At 50.4% G+C, this 20107-nt stretch overlaps 3 protein-coding genes across 3 annotated transcripts; 1 reads left to right on the top strand and 2 right to left on the bottom strand.

Annotated features, from left to right (window-relative positions):
- Positions 1-6330: 6330 nt before the first annotated feature.
- On the bottom strand, positions 6331-13213 carry LOC131212292 (uncharacterized). The gene is made up of 7 exons (XM_058206097.1): positions 12627-13213; positions 10668-10777; positions 10429-10561; positions 10121-10322; positions 9816-10034; positions 7071-9528; positions 6331-7007 (listed from the first exon to the last, which is right to left on the bottom strand). The coding sequence occupies exons 1-7, from the start codon at positions 13211-13213 to the stop codon at positions 6331-6333; spliced, it is 4386 nt and encodes a 1461-aa protein (XP_058062080.1).
- Positions 13214-14688: 1475 nt separating this feature from the next.
- Positions 14689-16262, top strand: LOC131212258 (presenilins-associated rhomboid-like protein, mitochondrial). Its single transcript, XM_058206052.1, has 5 exons — positions 14689-14877; positions 14950-15169; positions 15244-15541; positions 15607-15929; positions 15991-16262. The coding sequence occupies exons 1-5, from the start codon at positions 14831-14833 to the stop codon at positions 16180-16182; spliced, it is 1080 nt and encodes a 359-aa protein (XP_058062035.1). The 5' UTR covers positions 14689-14830; the 3' UTR covers positions 16183-16262.
- Positions 16229-17291, bottom strand: LOC131212260 (S-formylglutathione hydrolase). The gene is made up of 2 exons (XM_058206053.1): positions 17212-17291; positions 16229-17142 (listed from the first exon to the last, which is right to left on the bottom strand). The coding sequence occupies exon 2, from the start codon at positions 17138-17140 to the stop codon at positions 16292-16294; it is 849 nt and encodes a 282-aa protein (XP_058062036.1). The 5' UTR covers positions 17141-17142; positions 17212-17291; the 3' UTR covers positions 16229-16291.
- Between the last annotated feature and the right edge of the window lie 2816 nt (positions 17292-20107).

Below are 20107 nucleotides of genomic sequence, written 5' to 3'. Positions count from 1 at the left end.
GTTGCCGCGGGTCAGCGCCTTGTAGCATTTAGTACTGTTATTTATTTGCATTTCTTTCCGCACCGATGTGATCAATAAAAGACGGTTGGGTTTGAGAGTAGAAACTGGATACAGGGAACTTTCGGACGTGGGAAGTGCAACACTGAACGAAGAAACACAACGCATCACATTTCTACTACATGTTTAGCTTGTTCGTATATTGTTTTAGGCACATCCATCATATGAATATAAGTTGGTTTCCACTGTTCTACCTTCGTTGCGTCTCCCCGCATGTTTCGCGGCTCACTCGTAGCCAGATTGGGAAGGTCCTTCGCAAACATCAAGCTCAGCTCGGATTATTGACCACTGTTCTTTGACCTGTCTCTGCCCCGCGTCTCTACTACACGCGCCTCACACTAATGACTAACATAATAACTGTTTCAGTTTATCTGAATTCACGGTTAAATATAATTACCATGTGCGTAATGGTGTGTCCTGTTGTTCAGCAGTTTACATGCTACCGTTAGCGTCGTTAGCAAGGATAAAGAAACAAATGGAGGAATGAAATAGTTCAGAACATTGTTTCACTCCCTCGTAACGCAGGTATGGAAAGAAAACAAATCCTAACATTATTATTAAACAAAACAAACCTAACCTACCAGAAGCGCGCGCCTGAAGAGCGATCGAAAAAGTGAACAGATACATTCATTAAAATAACAGCGTATAAACTATCAATTAAAAAGGATTAATGGATCGCTTCTGCTAACATTCACACTGAGCGTCGATCACTTTTAGTACTCGTAGCGTTTGTCACGGGTTCTGTGGTGAGAAATCTTTCGTGAATGTTTTACATTTTTCGTACGCTAGCTAAAATACTTAACCCTAGGGTGCGCTTTAGCGTTTTGCACGTTCCGTTCATTTGCTTCTCGCTTCTTCGGTGGCATACATTAATCGTTTCTATTACTTTATTGTTTAGCTGTTCACTGTACCCCGTTAACAAAACAAAACAAACAAACGTAACGTTCGATTTTCAAAACAAATTGTCAACACTTAACGATTAATTTGCACTTTCTGTTTTCCTTCTTGCCTATCAGATATTGTAGCATCATTCGCGGTACTGCGCCAACAGTAACAACCCAAAACAAGTAATGTTCCGATCCGTCCCCACCAGCGGCCCCGGGTGGGGGACCTGCGATACTAGAATGAGTTTTTTAGTACATTCCCCTTTTTGGACATTCGTTGAGTTTCTTCCCTTAGCATTATTTGTTCGCCAGCACACGTGCCACCCTTGCGCGTGCGTGAATTCTTTTTCACCGATCAGTTTCGCTTCCGGAACCTGTTTCGCGCACTCTCTCGGTGGCTCTCTGCGCTTTCGCGCATTTCCTTTCCACTTTCACTCGTGTGCTCGCACATATTATCAACCCTGTACGCAATTGTGTCCGATTCGCACTAGTTCGGAGTCGGGCACAAACGGTTTATCCGCCATCGCTATGGAGAAAGAAGGAGCGAAAAAGAAAGGACCCCCCGGAAAAGGGTTCACTGTTGGGGTCACTCTGTTAAGATTGTGGCACCGTGGCCATCCTGCCCACATCCTTCCGACCGTCGGGACCCAACTAAGTCATAGTTTTTGGATCGGCACTCTGCATTTGCCCTGTTCGCTCCTTGTTTCGTTCGTGGTGGGATTACGTTGGTTCATTGTGGATATTCAACAGGCTCTGTCGGTTTGCGAAACCAGCCCTTCTGTTTGCCAACCTCCACGGCTACATTTGACCACAATCGTCTCGGAAGCAACCGTTACGTTCGAGCAGAACCAGTCAGTAATAAAAAGTTCAGCACTTTTTGTTCACAATACTTGTCACAAATTGATTTCCCTAAAGTTGTTGATGTCGTTCGTCGTTTTAGCACTTGATTTCCGCCATTGTTTAATAATTTCCTACTCTGTGTAAATAATTTTGGTCCAAGATTTAAACGTTTTGTTATTTTTGTTTCTTTTTTCCAACTTGATTATGCTCTTAGTTTTTAGTCATGTGTTTTTCTTTAGTTTGTTTCGTGACCAATGTTTTATATATTTTGTTTTCTATGTTTGCCAAAAGCTTGTAAAATTTTGTTCGTATTGTTAAAATTCCTGGTCTTCGGCACACAGGCTACAGGCGCGCGGTTGGTCGTTTATATCGCTGATTTGCACGTGCCATCCCCACCGACACGTAATAACATTAAAATAACTTTTAATTTTTCCCAAATAGACAAACTACAAACTGATTGATCAAATAAAAACATAATCAAACATATGCATATTTAGCTTAGTTCCACGATCCAACACTACCCATCCGTTGGACAAAGATTCCTCAAGGATCGCGGACGGCGATCGTCGCTCGATCGCTGCCCTCAGAAAGAAGCACCACATCATTAGAATAACTCAATTTCGAGCAATTTGCAACTAAACCACTGATTTGAGGCCCGATAAGTAACAACATAGTGATCGCCATCGATAAGAAATCGCCGCCGTGACCGACGTTATCAACTGACTGAAAGAGAATTGTTCCGCTGTTTGCCGCTGACACCGATAAGGAAGCGTACGGCTTATCAAATCCATCGCTCTAAGCGTCTTCGAATGAAATGGAAATCGTTCTAATGCAGCAAAATGTCGTCAGAATGGAACGGAGTGCGCTGTTCAACCCATTCCAGACTAAAATAAACGATTAAGGTGTCGGCTTGCCGATGCTGTTACCAGGCAATTATTCAAAATATTTCTACACACCAACCTCGGCTCTCGATCCTTCAACAACCGGCTTTACGTAACACGTCTGGAGCGGCTGCTGCCAGTCAGCAATGGCCTCCGTGTCCGAAGCTCTCCGAACCTAGCGCGATTGTTGTCACTAAACGCAGCGGCTGCTATTATGACTTCCATCGATCGAGGAAGGATCGCTGGGTCGATGTTTGGCTGGGGGTCCAAACATAGCGTAACGATCTCATAAACAGCATTGTTTTAATTTCACTTGTCCAATCTCGACCAGACAAGCCCTATTCCTGATTCATTCGCTCTGTGTGATAATGAAACTCTATTTGCAGTGCAGTGACCATATGCATATCCTCGTGACTTTGCTCGCGGATCAACACCTGTGCACGACCGTTCTTGTGTGAATTCCAGGAATGGTTAATCTAGGGCGCAGGGCCAGCCACCGGCTGGAGCGCAGGTGCCACACGATGACGTCAGGGATCGGAGCGCAGCACCGATTACAATATGCAGATCCGACAACTTGTCCCGAGCGTCCGGAAGCTATCGATTCGAGCAGTCCAAAACCCATCTGACGACACATTTGAATCACTGGGGCACAAGCCGCGGAATGGAATTTAATGTTCGGATCACTTTGTCGACCGTTCCCCGTGTTGGCACTGTGCGTGGCCGAGTTAGGGAGTTTGTTACACAACGATGACGACCGAACGTGCACACCACATGCACAACGGGTTGCACACGGTGCACGCTACTGGGTCGACGTACTGGCGATACCATTTCAAGGACAAGGCCCATTCGCCCCGCCGGATGCACTGGAACATGCCGCCGCATCGTCGCTACGAGAGACGCGGAGAGACAGCTGCAGCGAAGGGCACGCAAGAGAGCCGAGAATGGTGCACTTGTGCACTGCTGCAGTCTCTCCCGCCGTTAGAGGGAGTGTGCTTGTGTCTGTGTTTGTTTAAACTATTTTTATCGCCCCCGAGATGCCGGATCGGCCATTTACGGACAGTGCCCGGCATTTCAACTACTCGCGGGGTTCGTCAACACCACCAACAACTTTCACCCTCGGAGTGGACTATCTACTTAATCCAGGCACCGGCCGGCGAGCACGTGACTCCCCGACCTCGGTCCCTCGGCCACGCTCGATTCGTGAGATCGAAATGGCCACAAAGTTTGATATCTTGCAGCAACAATGATTGGTGGTACTTCATCCCGCAAACCGCAAGTGGGGCCGACGGTTTGGCCACTCTTGAGCGGGGGTCAGTCTATTGTTGCATCCTTTTACGGTCCGAACTCACACTCGAGAGCTCCGGCTAACCGCACACTTGAGAGCGGGCTGCCCTTCCTGTGAACGGTGTTTGCTGATGCACATGGCGCGTCATGCTTTCCACCATCATCTGTTGGTCATCGCGGGATGATAATGGCCGCCCGGTGGATGACGAAGAACGCTTACGTTCAATTAAAATCTCTTCAAACCAACGATCGCTTGCGATATGCCTATCGAGGGTTTCCCATTTGCGGTGTAAAGGGCAAATGTCACAGACAAGTTTGATCATAGATTACGTATTGTTATCATTCGGTGGGACGAAGCCCGCTCTTAACACCTGTCACAAATCGGATGCCGATCCGCGATTTGGTCTTTAACATTAGCGCGGGCAAAGACTGCGGAACGTGGAGAAGCTGCCCACTTGAACCGTCTGTCTCGTTTGGCAACATTGTAGTGGCTTATCTTGCTAACCACAGGAACTTATATACCCGGTCCCGGGAACGGGTTGTAACGCAACGTTGTTCCCGGTTCCCGGCACGTAATGACATTAGAAAGGAAGGGAAAAAAGAAACGAACACGGATTAGACGCCTCAAGCTGCAACAATTTGCAGCCGCTCAAGAGTGGAGAATTCCGATCGAAAAGTCGGCGTAGGGTTTGACGCACACCTAAGTGTAACTGATCCCAGTCCAGATGTGGTGGTTGATGGTTAGTTTCGAGTGGGGTCTGGCAGGTTACTTATCGGCACGACACGTGCACGGACACGACCAGCACGCGGCGCGAAAGACACGCGCGCTCGGTGCGTCGGACAGGAAGCGAACTGCGAAGTTATTGATTTTTCTATGCTAATTTACGGCACTCGATCTTCCAAGCGAGTGTTGGTTGCAACGCGGCAATCGAATGGAGGTGGGACACGGGACGCGTACGGTTTTCAACATTCAAATGTGCATTTTCAAACAAGTCGACAACCGCCGACGGTGCGCGATGCGTTGTCGAGAAGTTGATAATCGAAATGCCAGTTGCGCCGTAAAATCTGGCCCTAATTTGATCGAGCGGCTCTCTTGTGCATGAATGGTCGATTGTACCACAACATGGCCACCCAAACCTGATGGTGGCATACCATACGGAGTATTTAAAACATTCCATGATTCGCTTTGCCGATACGAGGATGGGTGTCCGGGCAATAATGCTGAGAGGCACCGGGACGGGATACATTTAATTCAAACACGGGAAACTTCACATTTTGCAGTCTTGCAGTGTGTCGTTAAACTAGCAAATAAGGTTTAATAAATTGAAATGCGAACTAAAGCCGAAGGGAATAAAACCATGCGAGTGTTCAAAAATTGACAACAAATGCCCTGCATTTGCCATGCATCTTCATATTCACTTCATAATTAGTAAAAAAGGATATAAAATCTAGTACACAGAATCGCTGGTAGCATCTGTTGGGAAAAGTTAGGAAAATAAAATAGATAAAAATTATCGTTTGGCTAACGCACAAATCGTGGATTCCGTACGGCCCCCGGCAGCAGCAACACTGTTGCTACTAACGACGATGCCGTTGGCACCAGCCAACTCCCGGTCCCCATTCCTGTGCTGAGTACTAAATGATTGACGATTTTGCGTTCTCTCGCTCATCCCGGATCGCCGGATGCCGCACTTGCGCACCCACTTCCAACGGCGGACACCCGAGTCTCTCTTCTTCCCTGTCCGTGCGCAGCACGCGGGGCTTAGTCGGGCGGGCAGCTGGACGTGCCAGAGCTTACTACGACGCATGCGACGTATCATCGCTCCTCCGAACGCACCCGACTACATGCTGACCTCCCATGCCGGGCCACGCTCGGCGCATACGCTAACCAAAGAGGAAAGTGCATTCAGCCCGCAGTGCACCCAAGTGTGGCCGCACTATTTCAAGGCCAATGTCACAACGCCGCCACTCACTCTCGTGCGCGTAGTAGTCTGTATGTGTGGTGCTCTAGTACCACAGCATCGGCAGCAAAGTAGGCGACGTGACTAAAGTGTCTCTATTGCATTAGAGAAAGAGATTGAGAGAGAGAGAGAGAGAGAGAGAGCATCTAACGAAACTAATGGTCCAATAATGGCTTGGTGTGCTTCTATCGTGCGCACTAAGACAGATCCCACCAGCCCGCCGTCTTGGTACACAATCTCACACAGTTCGATGGCACGTGGTGAATAAATTACCAAACAAATAAAAACGACCAACACACATTGTAGCTACAATGTTGCCGCTGCTCGTCCACCGCCGCTGCGGCACGACGTCATCGTACACATATCAAAAACCGTTGCCCGCTGCTTTCCCCGTCCACTTCCACGTGCTGGTGCTTCCGTTGCTTACAGATTTTGCAGGATGTCCGAGTCCATCATCGAGTCGGTCACGGCGTCGAGATCGGTCGACAGTCCCTCGATGCCGTCGGTCAGATTGGCCATTTCAGCCGACGGTGGTTCGTCCGATGGACCACCGGTTGCATCGTGCACCGAGCAAGCACCGCCACCGCCACCGCCACCGCCGCCGCTGCCAGCCTGCAGTGCCGCCAACTCGTTCGCCACGTTTCCATTTACGTCTCGGCCAGTGCTGCCGCTCGGCATGCCCAGGCTCCCATCGCCGACACCGGCAGTCGCAGATCCAGCATCCGCACCCACACTGCCGTAGAAGGTGGAAGCACCAGCGGACGAAGCTTTGCTTCGATCGACGGAGTTGCCATTTATGAGAAAATCGCGTGACGTTTCGGGACTGTACTGAAAAATTGAAGTCTCGTGGCAACCGCCGTCGCCGACTGTGATCGGTGTCGAAGGGACGGATTTCGGGTACTCAAAAAGTGACCTCCTGCTCGAAACGAACCCACTTCCGGTTTCGGTGCCACCCAAGCAGGCGGTCTCTGCCGATGCTAGTCCCGCCGCACTGCTGCCACCTCCTCCAGAGAATCCGCCCAACAGCGGCAAAGGGGTCGAGGGGACCGACCGAGAAATGATGTTAAACATACCGCCTCCTGTTGCTGCTCCACCTTCTCCTACTCCTGCTCGGGAGAAAAATGCATCTCCGGGTCCCCGGCCTCCGGTGTTCCCTTCTGTACCACCAGCTTCCTGCTCCTGTTGCGCCTGCTGATCGAGCAGATCGGGAAGCGTCAGTTCCGATTCTTCGATCTTGATCGCCGCCGACAACTGGGCCGATTGTTCGTTCAGCATGTCGAGAATGCCGGTGTCAGTGAAGTCGTCGTACTCCGACGGGACCGGCGTCTGCGAGACGGAATTGTAGTTGGAGTTGCAGTAGCTCTCGTAGTTCTGCAGCAACGGCACGCTGCTCGAGCGTGATTCGAGCGCCATCGGCATACTGCCGGGGCCACCACCGCTGCCGACCATCTGGGGTCCACAGATCGGCTGGAATGCGGTCGGTTGCTGCGACGGAAGGCCGCCTCCACCGGCACAGTTCAGCCCCCCGAGCGTAGAACCGAACCGAAACGGTTGCATCATCGACGGAGACGGAGGAGCCGACGCGGGAAGTTCATTCTTGATGTAGCCCCCCAACGTGCGAACGGAAGAGTACTGTTGCGGTTGCTGCTGCTGATGTTGGAGTTGATGTTGATGATGAGGATGATGGTTGTAGCCGCTGCCACCCTGCAGCTGCTGGTGATGCAGTTGCTGTTGGTGTAACTGATGATTGAACTTGCTTTGGTCCTGCAGCGTGTGGCCGTTTGGAGCGCCCTTCGGAACCTTCCGGTGGATCGGTGTGCTGCGAGGACTAACAAACGGACTCACGTTCGGTGTATGGTTAACGTTTGATGCTCCTCCGGTGCCCATTGCCGGTGGCTGTTGCTTGTTTGCAGCCGGCTGGGAAATTGGAACAAAACTACAATTGCGTCGCCGAGTCGTCGGGCTTTGCAACGTCTGTCCACTGCTTCCGCCGAGACTCATTGACGGTCCACCGATGCCACTACCGCCGCCGAGCTCGTAGTTTCCCTCGAGGCCACTGGAGCAGTGCTTAAGATCGAGAGTTCCAACAAATTTCTGCTTCCCTGGTTCCCGCTCGTTGCTTCTTACCATTCCTACTGGCGACTGTTCGGTCGAAATGCCACCGGCCGCTGTTCCGTGGGTATTGTGACGCTGAGAAAGCATCGCGAGCGAGGCAGCCGCCGAGCCCGGCTGTAAGCCCATCCCAGACTGTGAATGCTCGTAAGTACCAGCACCGGAAGAAGAGGCCCCCGCCGACAGCTGGGCTTCCATCGATTGGTGCAACTGTTGCTGCATTTGCATCCGGTTGTTCTGGGTGGCCTGGTTCTTTTCGAGAATCATCCGAATCTGGAAAAGCTTCTGTTCGCTATCATCAAACATGGGCCCGTAGCTGGCACTGTCCGTATCCATCGAGGTAGCACTGCTCCTACCTTCCATCACCTCGCCGGAGGGGAGCTGATTTCCGGTCATTGGTGGTGGCTGTTGACCTGCCTCCTCCGGGAAGTATTTTAACAGCTCCTGATCCTGATCTTGCGAGTTTTCTTCCTCGCAGTTAAGATAGTCGTCCAGGGCGTTCTTGTCCATGTTACAAATGCTGATCACCCGCTCGCGTGGTATAATGAACTCGTCCCGGCCCTGATCTTGCGGTGCTTCGATCAATATCAAATTGCCCTGCTCATCGTACCGTGGAGCACTGTTGTTCTGCGATTCGAGCGAACGCTGCTGCCGGGCCTGCAGCAACTTTAGGCGCTTCTGTCTGCTGGCATAGCCCAAGTTGCCCGGCAACTGACGCTTTGCGCCAGGGGGACGGTTGGGAAAGAACAGCTGCTGCTGAAGCTGCAGTGGTGGTTGCGGTTGTTGCTGATTTTGTTGCAGTTGCTGCTGCTGCTGCTGCTGTACGGCTTTTAGTTGCTGCGCCTGGCGTACCTTTTTGCAGTAAATGTTCGAGAGAAAGTGCTGGTCCTGTGGGCTACGCATGCCTCCAGCTTCCAGGAGCCGCTGATGGATCATCTGTTGCTGCTGTTGCTGCTGGGGCTGTAGTTGCTGCAGGGACGGTGATGGGTGACTAGCGGGAGACAGCAGCTGCTGACCGTGAACACCCGCATCACTCGGCGTGAAATTGGTCGCACTGAGCACCAGCTCTTTACTGATCGACTCAAACGCGCCACTGTTGTTGCTGGCGTTATCACAGTTGAGATTTGTACTTTGCTGGCGTTGCAGGATCAGCATCTTGCCACTGGCGCTGTTCGCAGTGGCCAGAACGCCACTGGTCGTGTTGTTGTTGTCCTCATCGAGACAATCTTGCTGCTCGCGTTTAATCATGTGCTGCTGGAGCAGCAGCTCGCGATGCTTGGCCGCTAATTGCTGCTGTTGCTGTTGCTGCTGCTGCTGCTGAACAACGGTCGGTGTTTGCTTTGTACTTACGGTTTCCGTTTGTTGCACTACTCCTGTGACACCGAACGGTTGCTGGGGATTATTTTCCTCTTCTTGCCCACCATTCCGGAGCTCCGAAGACCCAGATTCACAAATGCTCGTCGAAAGGGTCTTTCGGCGTTTCTTGCGCCGTTTTTTCAACGCCACCGCCTTGAGCGGGTGTTCAGAAGATAACGAGTAAAACGATGGGAAGAAATGGAAATAAAATTAATAAATCGTTGTGCTTTACGTTCGTCATCGCGCCGAGACAGACCAGCGAACGAACACGCAGTCACGTTTTGTGGCTCGTGTTGCATGTCGCCGCCGACCAGCGAGAACCATTACTCCCGGTGCGCACACGCTGTGCAAACGGCGTTTCGAGACTACAATGTTGTTAAACGGGGAGATTCGTGCCGAGGTTCCCGTACTGAGTGTGCGTATTCGAGACGATTACTTACGGAAAGCTTTCGTTTTTCCTTCAACTCCCGCTGAAGAATCTTCTTGTGCAGCTGCTGCCGGCTGTTGCCGCCGGTTGGCGTGTTGAGGTTGTTCTTCGCGATGAACGTGGCCAGCTCGTTGATCGAACCGAAAGACCCGGGCAGCAATGCTTCGGCCCACAGTTTTACCACCTTCCAAGATTCCTCGTCGCCGAAGTTGGTATTTTCGGCACCATTTTTCTGTACAAAATATCAACGAAGGAAAGTGAGTCACACGGGCATGGAGAACTCTTCAAACGAATCGATTGCGTAGTCGAATCGCATACCTCGCTCGCACCACCGGCATCCGTAATATCGGGCAGCTTCGGTATGGGCAGCTTCGTCGCTTTGCGCATAGCCGCGTAGCAGTATCTGGAATGTCCGCGGGTGCCTAGACGCCGTGGCCGAATGCCGGGAAACACCTGTTTCATCACCTTTCCGAAATCCGCCGTCGACAGGGGCTTGATGTTGATCCGGGCACAGTACCCCCTGGGGTCGGTAAATGTCACGGAACGACGAGTAAAGCCCAGAAATTGAAGAAAGATTCGTTGCTCAGTCTAGTGGTTCATTCGCGAACCGTCAGATGATTACTTACACATAGTCGTCGTATACTTCTTGCTTCGGAATTGACACATTAGGGTCGTGCTCCAGATGCGAACGAACCCAGTTGATCGTATGGTTGATCTCAAGCCGCGTCCCGAGGGGGTTCTGCGATTGCCGCAACGGATCTGTGTTACGTTGCATTGACGGACACATTAAAGAGCGAAAAAAGAGTGAAGTACATGAAATGGCAGCACTACGGCAAAACTAATGCGGGCGAGAACCGCTTCGTACCTGTTTCCGGATAGCCACCGGGCATGCGAAGGTACAGCAGCAATCGTTCCGGTGGTCGCAGGACGGAGATTTTGTCCAATATTTCTAGGATCTGTTTCTTGGTGTTGTCACTGCGGAAATAGTTCCTAATGTTAGTTGGTGCTGATTGTTCGGTTTGCTGCTTTATTTATTCTGACACTCAATCGGCCACCGTTCGGTGGTAGCTGAATGGGACATTAATCCACGTACTCTAAATATGTACACATATTTTGCCTTTTCCATCAAAGTAAACGGGGCAGCAATAAAATCAAACAAATGAGCCATAGAAAAAATCATAAAATGTTTTAGATGAATCTTCAACCCTTAAACGATCACCGCATCGTTTATTGTTTAAATATCATTATCGTTTCAATAATGTGTTAACGGATTCTTCAAACGGAACTCCTGTTGCTCGTACATCGACGTGGATAGCCATCGATCACTAGATTGATCGTTATTTATCGCAAAGCCTAACAGTGTGCGTCCGGTCATAGCTACAAATCAGGGTTCAACGAGCTGTGAGTGAAGGACACACACGTCTATCTACTGACCGTAAGCATTCAGCCAGCCCCCGCCGGCGATGGGCAGTATCGCTGTTATCGCAAACGATAAGAACAATAAAAGGACTACATCGTATGGATTAGAGGACCACACGAACTGGTCTGCTGATTTCCAGACGGTCTATGCTAGGTGAGACAATAACAAGAAAGACGACAAAACAACCACACACCGCTCCATCGCCGACTACGCGAATCGCGAATCCTAGTAGATCAAACGCTCCCAAAGCTCCTCAAAGTGCTAAGACGGTCAGACGGTACCGAATGCCACGGTGAAGAAGCGTGTGCCAAGGTGACAATTTAAAGCAATTAGTAAGATTTGGGCTACGCTGGCGGGCGGGCAGCTGGTCGAACGCTGAGTTTATGCGTTTGTTTGGACGCTCGATGCGAACCGTAGTAAGGTAGGCAGGCCGCGAAATTATTCGCTACTATTTTAGGCTTTGAGCACGCGCGCGAGAGAGACAGACCGTTTGAAAACGGCCTTATTAATTTATTTACGTCGAGCCACAAATCGTTTCGCTTCTGGCACCGTGGGCAAAGTCGAACAGGCAGGCAACGCGTTGCGTCGATAGATTGTGAGCATAAATGCGGAACACGGGGTAACAAACACTCGGAGAACATAAATGAACATAACTAATGAAGATGGCCGAAAGATAGAGAGAGAAAGCAGGGCGCTGATTTGGTGTGGCGAGGACGTGGAGGTACGAAAAAGAAGAACGCGCGAGGAATCAAAAAGTGGTCCGATAAGGTAACGCGCGAGGCCAGATAACGATAATAAAATGCGATGATTTGTTTTTCTACTTCGCGTGGCACCGTGGGCTGTGTCGGTGAGGGTTTCAGTGTTTTGTCTTCCAGTAGACGGCATGCTTTACCCTGTTTTCACCGTCATGTTTTTGTGCAAATCCGCATTCCGTCAACGCGTCACTTCAAGCCGCCAATAATCGTGGCTAAGAAAATGGAAATTATAATTTATTAAAATAGTAAAATTAAACAGGACGAAAATGCACGTTCTCCAAAGTAGACAAATTTTGACGATAAACGTCCGAAAAATGATATTGAATATGACAGTTGACTCTTAAAAGCTTTAAAGAGATCACCTAATTTGTTTTCCAAATTAAAATAGCAACCCTGTGAGCGAAACGCAACTCTTACGAACTCGAAATTACGGTACGGGTATTTGTTTTTGGTTTGTTTCAGGGAAAAGAACCTTTTCATAACTGAGTAAATACAGCCCCTTAACGACGGTATTATCCTTTATCCTGTAAGCCCCGATCGGACGACAAGATTGCAGCACATAGAATTTCGCAAAGGTCCGAACCCTTGTCCAGAAGAAACAAGAAGTATTTTTCATTCCGATCGAGATAGGTGTCTTTCTCTCGCTTACCTGACAGTTTTTTCAAACATTTGCTGTATCTGTTGCTCTCGTTCCTTGTCCCCGAGCGGCGCACTCTGGCCGGACACCGTGAGCATCGCCCGCATAGCCGCCACCCCTGGGTCAAGCTCGAGCCCCTCGTCCGCGGCGGATGCTGCAACAGCCGCCGTCAGCTCGTAGCTGGTGTTCAGTTTGCCTAGCTTCAGCTTGTTGACGGCCATTTGGGCGAGGAAATCGTTTCCCGCGCCGTTGTGCATGGACAGGGACGACGGGGAGAAGGCAAGCGCAGCGCCACCCGTGCCGCCGATCGGTGCCGGCTCACGGCGACCATCCGCATGCATGGCTCCAGGTTGCAGAAGGTGCGATGACGTAGCAGCCGCTGGTAATAGCGATACGGAGGACGACGACGAAGATGAAGACGACGACGGCGACGGTTGCAACGGCGGGGCAGTTGCTGTTGCTGATGTCGGCGGTGGTTGTGGTACTTTTCCATAGCCTACTGCACCGCCGCCAGCACCAAAGATCGCGGGGCCCAGATTCGAGGGCAATCCGACGGGAAGGGTTTGTTTCCACGGTTGGAACGAGTTCGCCTGGGACATTTCGTCGCGTTCGTTCCCCGCACCCATACCACCGCCCCCGGCGGGCTGATGGCGTAGTACTAGACCGGGATTACGAAAACTTTTGAATACGCAGGGTGGTCACTTCGGAGAGCAATGCACGATGTATTGCGGGAGAAGAGAAAACATAAAACACACATACACGTACACAAGCACACACCCAACGGTCGGAGGGAGATTTCCTTCTTTCTATACTTTTTGGAAAGATACCACGATAGACACCAACTTAGAAAGGCTCCTTCTTTTCTTTCACTTATTTTCGTTTTGGGGCCATTGATTTGGCACACCGAAAACTCAAGATTGGGGCGGGCACATACACGCGCACAGACACATGGTCGCGCATCGACAGGGTCGAGACCAAAGCTCACGGGAAAATCATCCTACATCTTGCGCCTTCTCCTTGGACGACGTGGAGCAGCATTCAGTGCAGGCCACCGAGGGGGCCGCGTAGAACCGTGGAAACCTTGCCGGAAACTTCGGGCTCTTCCCGTCGCCTGCTGCTACACTGCGGCTCTGCACACTGACCCAACATTTGGAAGCTCGTTCTTCGGGAACCTAAGCGGCCCACTTACTGACCGCTTGGCCAGGGATTGTTGCGAGACTTCCTGTGAACGATTTGCATTCGGACCGCTGCTTTTCGGACGGGTCCGCTAACCCGGGGCCGGCTCTCAGAAGGCACTTAGGAACATTGCTACACTTCCGCCTCGAACGGGATTCTTCGCTGGACACGCGCACACACACGCGCACGCACACGCACGAAGATACACTTGTGTTTTTGCGGCGCACACGCACAGCTTCCTGGCGGATGCCGGGACACCGAAGCTTCGAATTGCGCTTTTCGTCCGAGTGGCGTCACACTGCCACTGCCTGGATTGGGGAGCCACAAGGGAGTTCGAGGCGACGACCGATCGCGACGACCCGAAACCGATAGCCGATGGGCCTCGCTGGGACGGAAGGCGCTGGGTGGCAACGATGGTGACGAAAAAAAGCAACAGAATGCCCGAGAAGAGAGACAGTCTCTGGCGGACGGGCGACTGATCCGGGGACGGAGCAGCTGGGAAAGATGTTGGCCGTACTGAATGAAACGCGAAAAGAACAACGAAACGAGGGTTGGTTCGCAGTGAGGACACTTTGACAGCTGGCAGAGAGCTCCCGCATCAGCTGTTCTCAATTTTGACGTTTACTGACGACTGTTGACTTTTTTACTAATTTTGGGAAATGTTCCTATTGTTTCTATTTCATTTCTATTTGTTGGTTGATCGATTTATGGGATATGGAAAGGATATTTAGTAAACGTGGTAGAAATAAGCGAAAACAATTGTGCTGAAAAAGGGGAAGTTCCTTAGTCGATGTTCACCCTGAGATCTAAGCACCTTGCCTCCGGTATGACAGCTGATGTCAGCTGCGTGACAGATTGTTGTGTTGGTATTTTTTGCTCGCCAGAAGCTAATCATGGCATTCGTAAACAGCAGAAAACTTGTGTAATACGGACATGAATTCAAGGAATTCAGATTAATTTGAATTTTTTAACGCTACTCCAAACCCTTACTATGCTATCTTGAGGCCTCAGCAACGAAACGGTCGGAAAAGCAAACAAACATGGCTTTACGCCTCCTCTGTTGTCGCGGGATGCCTTCCGTCGCCAGGTAAATTGTTCTTCGAATCGTCGACCTTTCGCTAGTTCTTTATCTGCTGACCTATACGATGCCGGTTTCAAGGTTTCATTCGCTGGTTCACTCTCCTCACAAATTGCTGAAACAATCGGCAGGCGATCGGCAGCTTGCGATACTGCGATATACACGGTCGGGACGAAACACACGGGTGGAATCTTTCGCGCCCAAACAGACCATTGTTCCGACGGAAGCGCAGGGAATTGTCATAGAATCTGGCTACATTGATCCGTCGAAAATTTGGCGATCATTTCTGTTCACCGTAGCGGTAAGATCACCGCCAAACTGTCATCTTTTTGTCGTATGCAGTGATTGCTGATTTTTGTCTCCTGTATTCCGTAGTTCACGACTGGTAGTTTCGTAGGGGTATCCATCTGGGAGTATGAAACGGTACGTGCGCGTGCCATGAAAGCGCTACGAAGCAAGCTGAGTACGAACTGGTTCCGCGAGCGAGCAAAACAGCACCGTCAGGAAATGGAACAGTGGCAACGGGAGCTGAGCGGCTGGTGGAGCAGACTGTCGCCCGGTGAACGAGTATTTGCACCGATCTGTGCACTGAACGCTGTCGTTTACGGACTCTGGCGGATACCGAGGCTTGCGCCAACGATGGTGAAATATTTTGCCTCAAACCCAGCGGCAAGTAAGTAGTGGCCAGCGTTGTGTGCAGTTTACGGTAAGCTAACGATGTTGGTGGTTTCATTGCAGAAGCGGTCTGTTGGCCCATGGTACTGTCAACGTTTAGTCACTACTCATTGTTCCACATTTTGGCCAACATGTACGTCCTGCACAGCTTTTCCCACGCTGCCGTTGCTACGCTCGGGCGGGAACAGTTTTTGGGAATGTATCTGAGTGCCGGCGTGATAGCGTCGTTTGCCAGTCACGTCTTGAAAACCGTTTCTCGACAGCCGGGCCTATCGTTGGGTGCTTCGGGCGCCATCATGGCTGTGTTGGCGTACGTCTGTACGCAGTATCCGGACACACAACTTAGCATACTGTTCCTACCGATGTACACGTTTTCTGCCGGAGCGGTAAGTTCGTAATTCCCCCTTGGTTCAGTGGTTTGTTCCTAAGCATGATTGTGTCTTACAGGCAATAAAAGTCATAATGGGCGTCGATATGGCCGGTGTCTTGCTGGGGTGGAAAATATTCGATCACGCGGCCCATCTCGGAGGTGCCATGTTCGGATTGTTTTGGTGTTACTTTGGGGCCCACAACCTGTGGCCGCTGCGGGAACACTTTGTTGGCTACTGGCACGAACTAAGAGGACCACCGAAGAAATAACCTTGAACACGACGGCGCAGTGCAGTGAAGGCTGGAGAAACAGAAATAGAATAAAATTTGATGCTTTATTATTTCATCAATCTGTTTCTGTGCGCTGGGACTCCATGTTTCAATGCAAGTGGCGGGCATGGTACGCAATGTGTTCCCCAATAAACGAGGCAACGTAGAAGTACCCGTGGTCGTACCCTTCGCGCATATTCAGCACACACGGCACCTGAGCGGCCCGGCAAGCGTCGACCAGATTTTGTGGCAACAGTTGCCCGTTCAGAAACGGATCGGCCGATCCTTGATCGAGGTACAACTCCAGTGGTGGCCCGTTATAACTGGCCACCAGCTCTGTGGCGTCCCACTGCTTCCACTCATCTTTACTGTCGGCTCCCAGGTAACCCGTAAATGCCTTCTCACCCCAGGGGCATTTGGAGGGATTGCTAATGGGCGCGAAAGCGGATACGGATTTGAAAAGGCCGGGGTTTTTCAACGCACAAATCAGGGCTCCATGACCACCCATGCTGTGGCCGGAAATGCTAAGTTTGTCCGCCAGGGTCGGGAAGTTGTTATTGACCACGTCGAGCAGCTCTTGCGTGACGTAGCTAAACATCCGGTAGTGCTTCGACCACGGGTCTTGAGTGGCGTCAACGTAGAACCCGGCACCGGATCCAAAGTCCCACGAATCGTCTTGACCCGGGATGTTCACATTGCGCGGCGATGTATCCGGGCAGACAACGATCAGGTCATTTTCAGCCGCGTAACGCTGGGCACCGGCTTTTTGAATAAAGTTCGCTTCGGTGCATTCGAGTCCCGAGAGCCAATAAAGCACCGGCAGTTTACGATCTTCGGTGGATGCCGGCAGGAACACGGCAAACTTCATCTCGCACGCCAGCTCCTTCGATTGGTGCGAGTACACCTTTTGCACTCCGCCGAAGCATTTGTTGGACGACACAAGCGATATGATTGTCATGGCTGAAAAGCGCAAATATTTCCGTAGAGCGAGAAGTTCATGACACTAGCAAATGTTATAAATAAACTTACCCGAAAAGTTGCAAGATAAAGGGATGCGAAATAATTTTGCCCGGCGAAATGAAATGGCAATTTGTTATCTGCTCACCGGTGATTTCACGCACGAGAAGCGCGGACAGGACCTCTTGTTTACTATTTCGTTCTTATTCTCCTTCACCGTTCGTTGTAGCTGTAGAGTGACTTCATTCAATAATTATGACGATTATTACAAGCCAAAACGAGCAACAATATGGAAAAACAAAACAACTCGTCGAATAACATAAAAAATATCCTTATTTTATTTTCATCTGTCTTGTTCTAAGAGTTTTATTTTTAGCTTCGTTATTGTTTTGTCAAAACGCTTTGAGGATATTATTTTTCGTGAACTGGAGACAGATTTCTCCGCACTCGAGTTTGGGAATTTGGTGGTGCCTAATGAATGTGTAGCCGGTAGGAGAAATTCGTCACTGGAATCCTGATCATTAGGCTCTTGAACAAAATGAAAATAATTTTGAAATAAACTCAACCGGTGACAAAACACTAATCGGAACATGTTTCCGCGTAACTTTTATGAGCTTATTTGTTATGTAAAACAATCTAAAACTTTTTCGTAATGCTTTTTCGAACTCATAATTGCTTTGTTTGGTATTGGTAGTAACAAGTAATAAGTCGAGCAATATGGCTTCGATTTTCATGCACAGAAACTGAATGATCGATCTGTTCCTCTTCTGGTTGGCTGGTAATCTCTTGTTAACTGGGTGAGAAGTGGACGACCGAAAGGGCTGAACATTCTTGAATAGACCCCAACTCCGAACCAGACATGAAACGTGCTGTTCCTCTCTTCAAAAAAATCATCGCCTTGAACGTCTTTCGGAGAAGTCTCGGAATCAAATTCGGAAATTAATTGCATATTGGCGCGCCGTGCTGCATCTCCTGGAAATTTGTTCAGCCGACAAAAGACGGGGTTGCTGCCCTACCAATCCTCCCTCGAGGACGACATTTTCCAAGCCGAGGCTGGCGTCTGGAAACGGAAGTGGATGGTTTTAGTTTTTGCTCATACTTCCGTAAATAACACAGATAGATGGAGACAGTTGTCCCATTTAGTGTTGCCAATTAAAATAAAAACCATTTCCTCGTTTGCATACCGTCCGTGCTGCGGCCCTCGGTTTGCCGACGACCGAACGGAGCTATCGACGGCGCCATCTGGGTCCGTGCTGGTCAAACGTGAAGTCTAGATCCATTTCTAGTTATTGGTGCTAATTAATTGAGTGCCGAGTTGAGCTGTCCATAAATAAAGCAAATTCTACTTAAAGCTAATTAGCATTTGCCATCAGCATTTCTTCGCGGAGGCTGACGTGGGTCACTTCAGGTTGTGCCGCTCTCTTGTTTAATGTCAGTTACATTATTTCATTGTTGAAAATTGTCGTTCGTCAAGTTTTTGCGATGTTCACAGGTGCGCGATTTAAGCTTCACGCGGAACTAGTGACGAATCTAATAGTTTGCGTAAAGCGCGGCCCGAACGCCATTTGCTGGATCGACAGTACGCCAAATTAATCTACAATTCCGGAAGCGAAATTAGAGCATTCATTAGCTGGTTTATGCAGTTCGCACCCAAGTTTCATGTGACATGTGTGACCGGTACCGAGGTGCGCAACAAGCGTGCATCCGCGACCGACCCCGAAGACCTCCGTCGACCGGGCGGTGTACCCAAATTAGCTAATGAATGGCGACTCGTACGAAGCGGGGCGCCCCGAGGACATACCTGGTGGAACGCTGGGTGCCGGGTTCTTTAATGAATTAGGATTGGTCCCAAAACACGGGCCACGGTTCGTGGCAGCCGGGGGACAACTCGCTTCGCTCCTGCTCCTGCGTGTCACGGTTCTGAAAAGTTTGCGCTGATTGCGAGAAATTTTATTCACCTTCTCATTTGCATTTTAATTGACCCTGTCGCGGACCACACGGGACGGCCAGCCCCGGTGGTGGTCACGCCGTGGTTCGCGGTTTCACCATATGACAATGCCGAGGGCGCGTGTGTACCGAGCGAAAATTTGTCGTTGACAGCGAGACCGGGTCATTCGGAAGGGTTGCCGCAAAGATGGATGGCTCCGTGTCTGCATCCACCACCACCACCGAGGAACATTACTTGTGGAAGTGCGTGGCACGACTTGGTGCCTTTGGCGGGGTTGTTTGTGAAAAAATCTCACGACCCTATGTCAGGACAAACGCGGCCACATACTGGGAGAGGGATTCCGGAGCATTTGGGTCACCGGCAGCAGAGGCAAATTAGTATACAGATAAAAATGGACCCTTTGGGATTTCCAATTTTGTGTCACTCTGGAGAGGTATTTGGGAGTAGGAGTTCCGTAGGAGTAGGTGAAGAACTCGAAAGAAAATCACAGGTGTCTGAAAATCGGAGCTAGGTTCTTATCGCCTCACACAGTGCATCGAGTCCTACTTTTTATTGTTGCCCCACAACGGGCAGTTGATCTTACCGTTTCTCGTAGCTGATGTTATCCAAAGTAAAAAGGCGTACCACTGCGGGGCCGAATACTGTGGGCCAGGCAGATGGTGCCAACCTCAGTACCTCAGTCGAGTGCCGTAGCTGAGAGCCGCGTCGTCGTCGATCTGTCAGATCGTTTGCGCTTCATTACACACCTTCGGCGTGCCGTTAATTCGCGCTACTAGACCGTAAACTAACCTCACGGCTCACGGGTTGAAGATTAACCGCCGCCGTTGCCGGATGGAGGCGCTCGGTGCCCGAAGTAACCGCAAGGATGTGACGCTGACGACCTGCCGGGGGTTTACGCGGAGCGTACCGAGCGCAAACGTCGTGTTTAATCCGTCTCGAAACGTTCGTCATCCACACGCGCGGGTTGATGGCTTAAGACAGAGTGGCACACTCAATGTGGCGGTCGTTGTCGGAAGAAGC

The sequence above is a fragment of the Anopheles bellator genome, chromosome 2 (assembly GCF_943735745.2).
Source record: "Anopheles bellator chromosome 2, idAnoBellAS_SP24_06.2, whole genome shotgun sequence".
Taxonomy (NCBI): Eukaryota; Metazoa; Arthropoda; class Insecta; order Diptera; family Culicidae; genus Anopheles; species Anopheles bellator.
The sequence above is the reverse complement of the archived record's forward strand: the minus strand, read 5'-3'. Positions and strand labels throughout refer to the sequence as shown.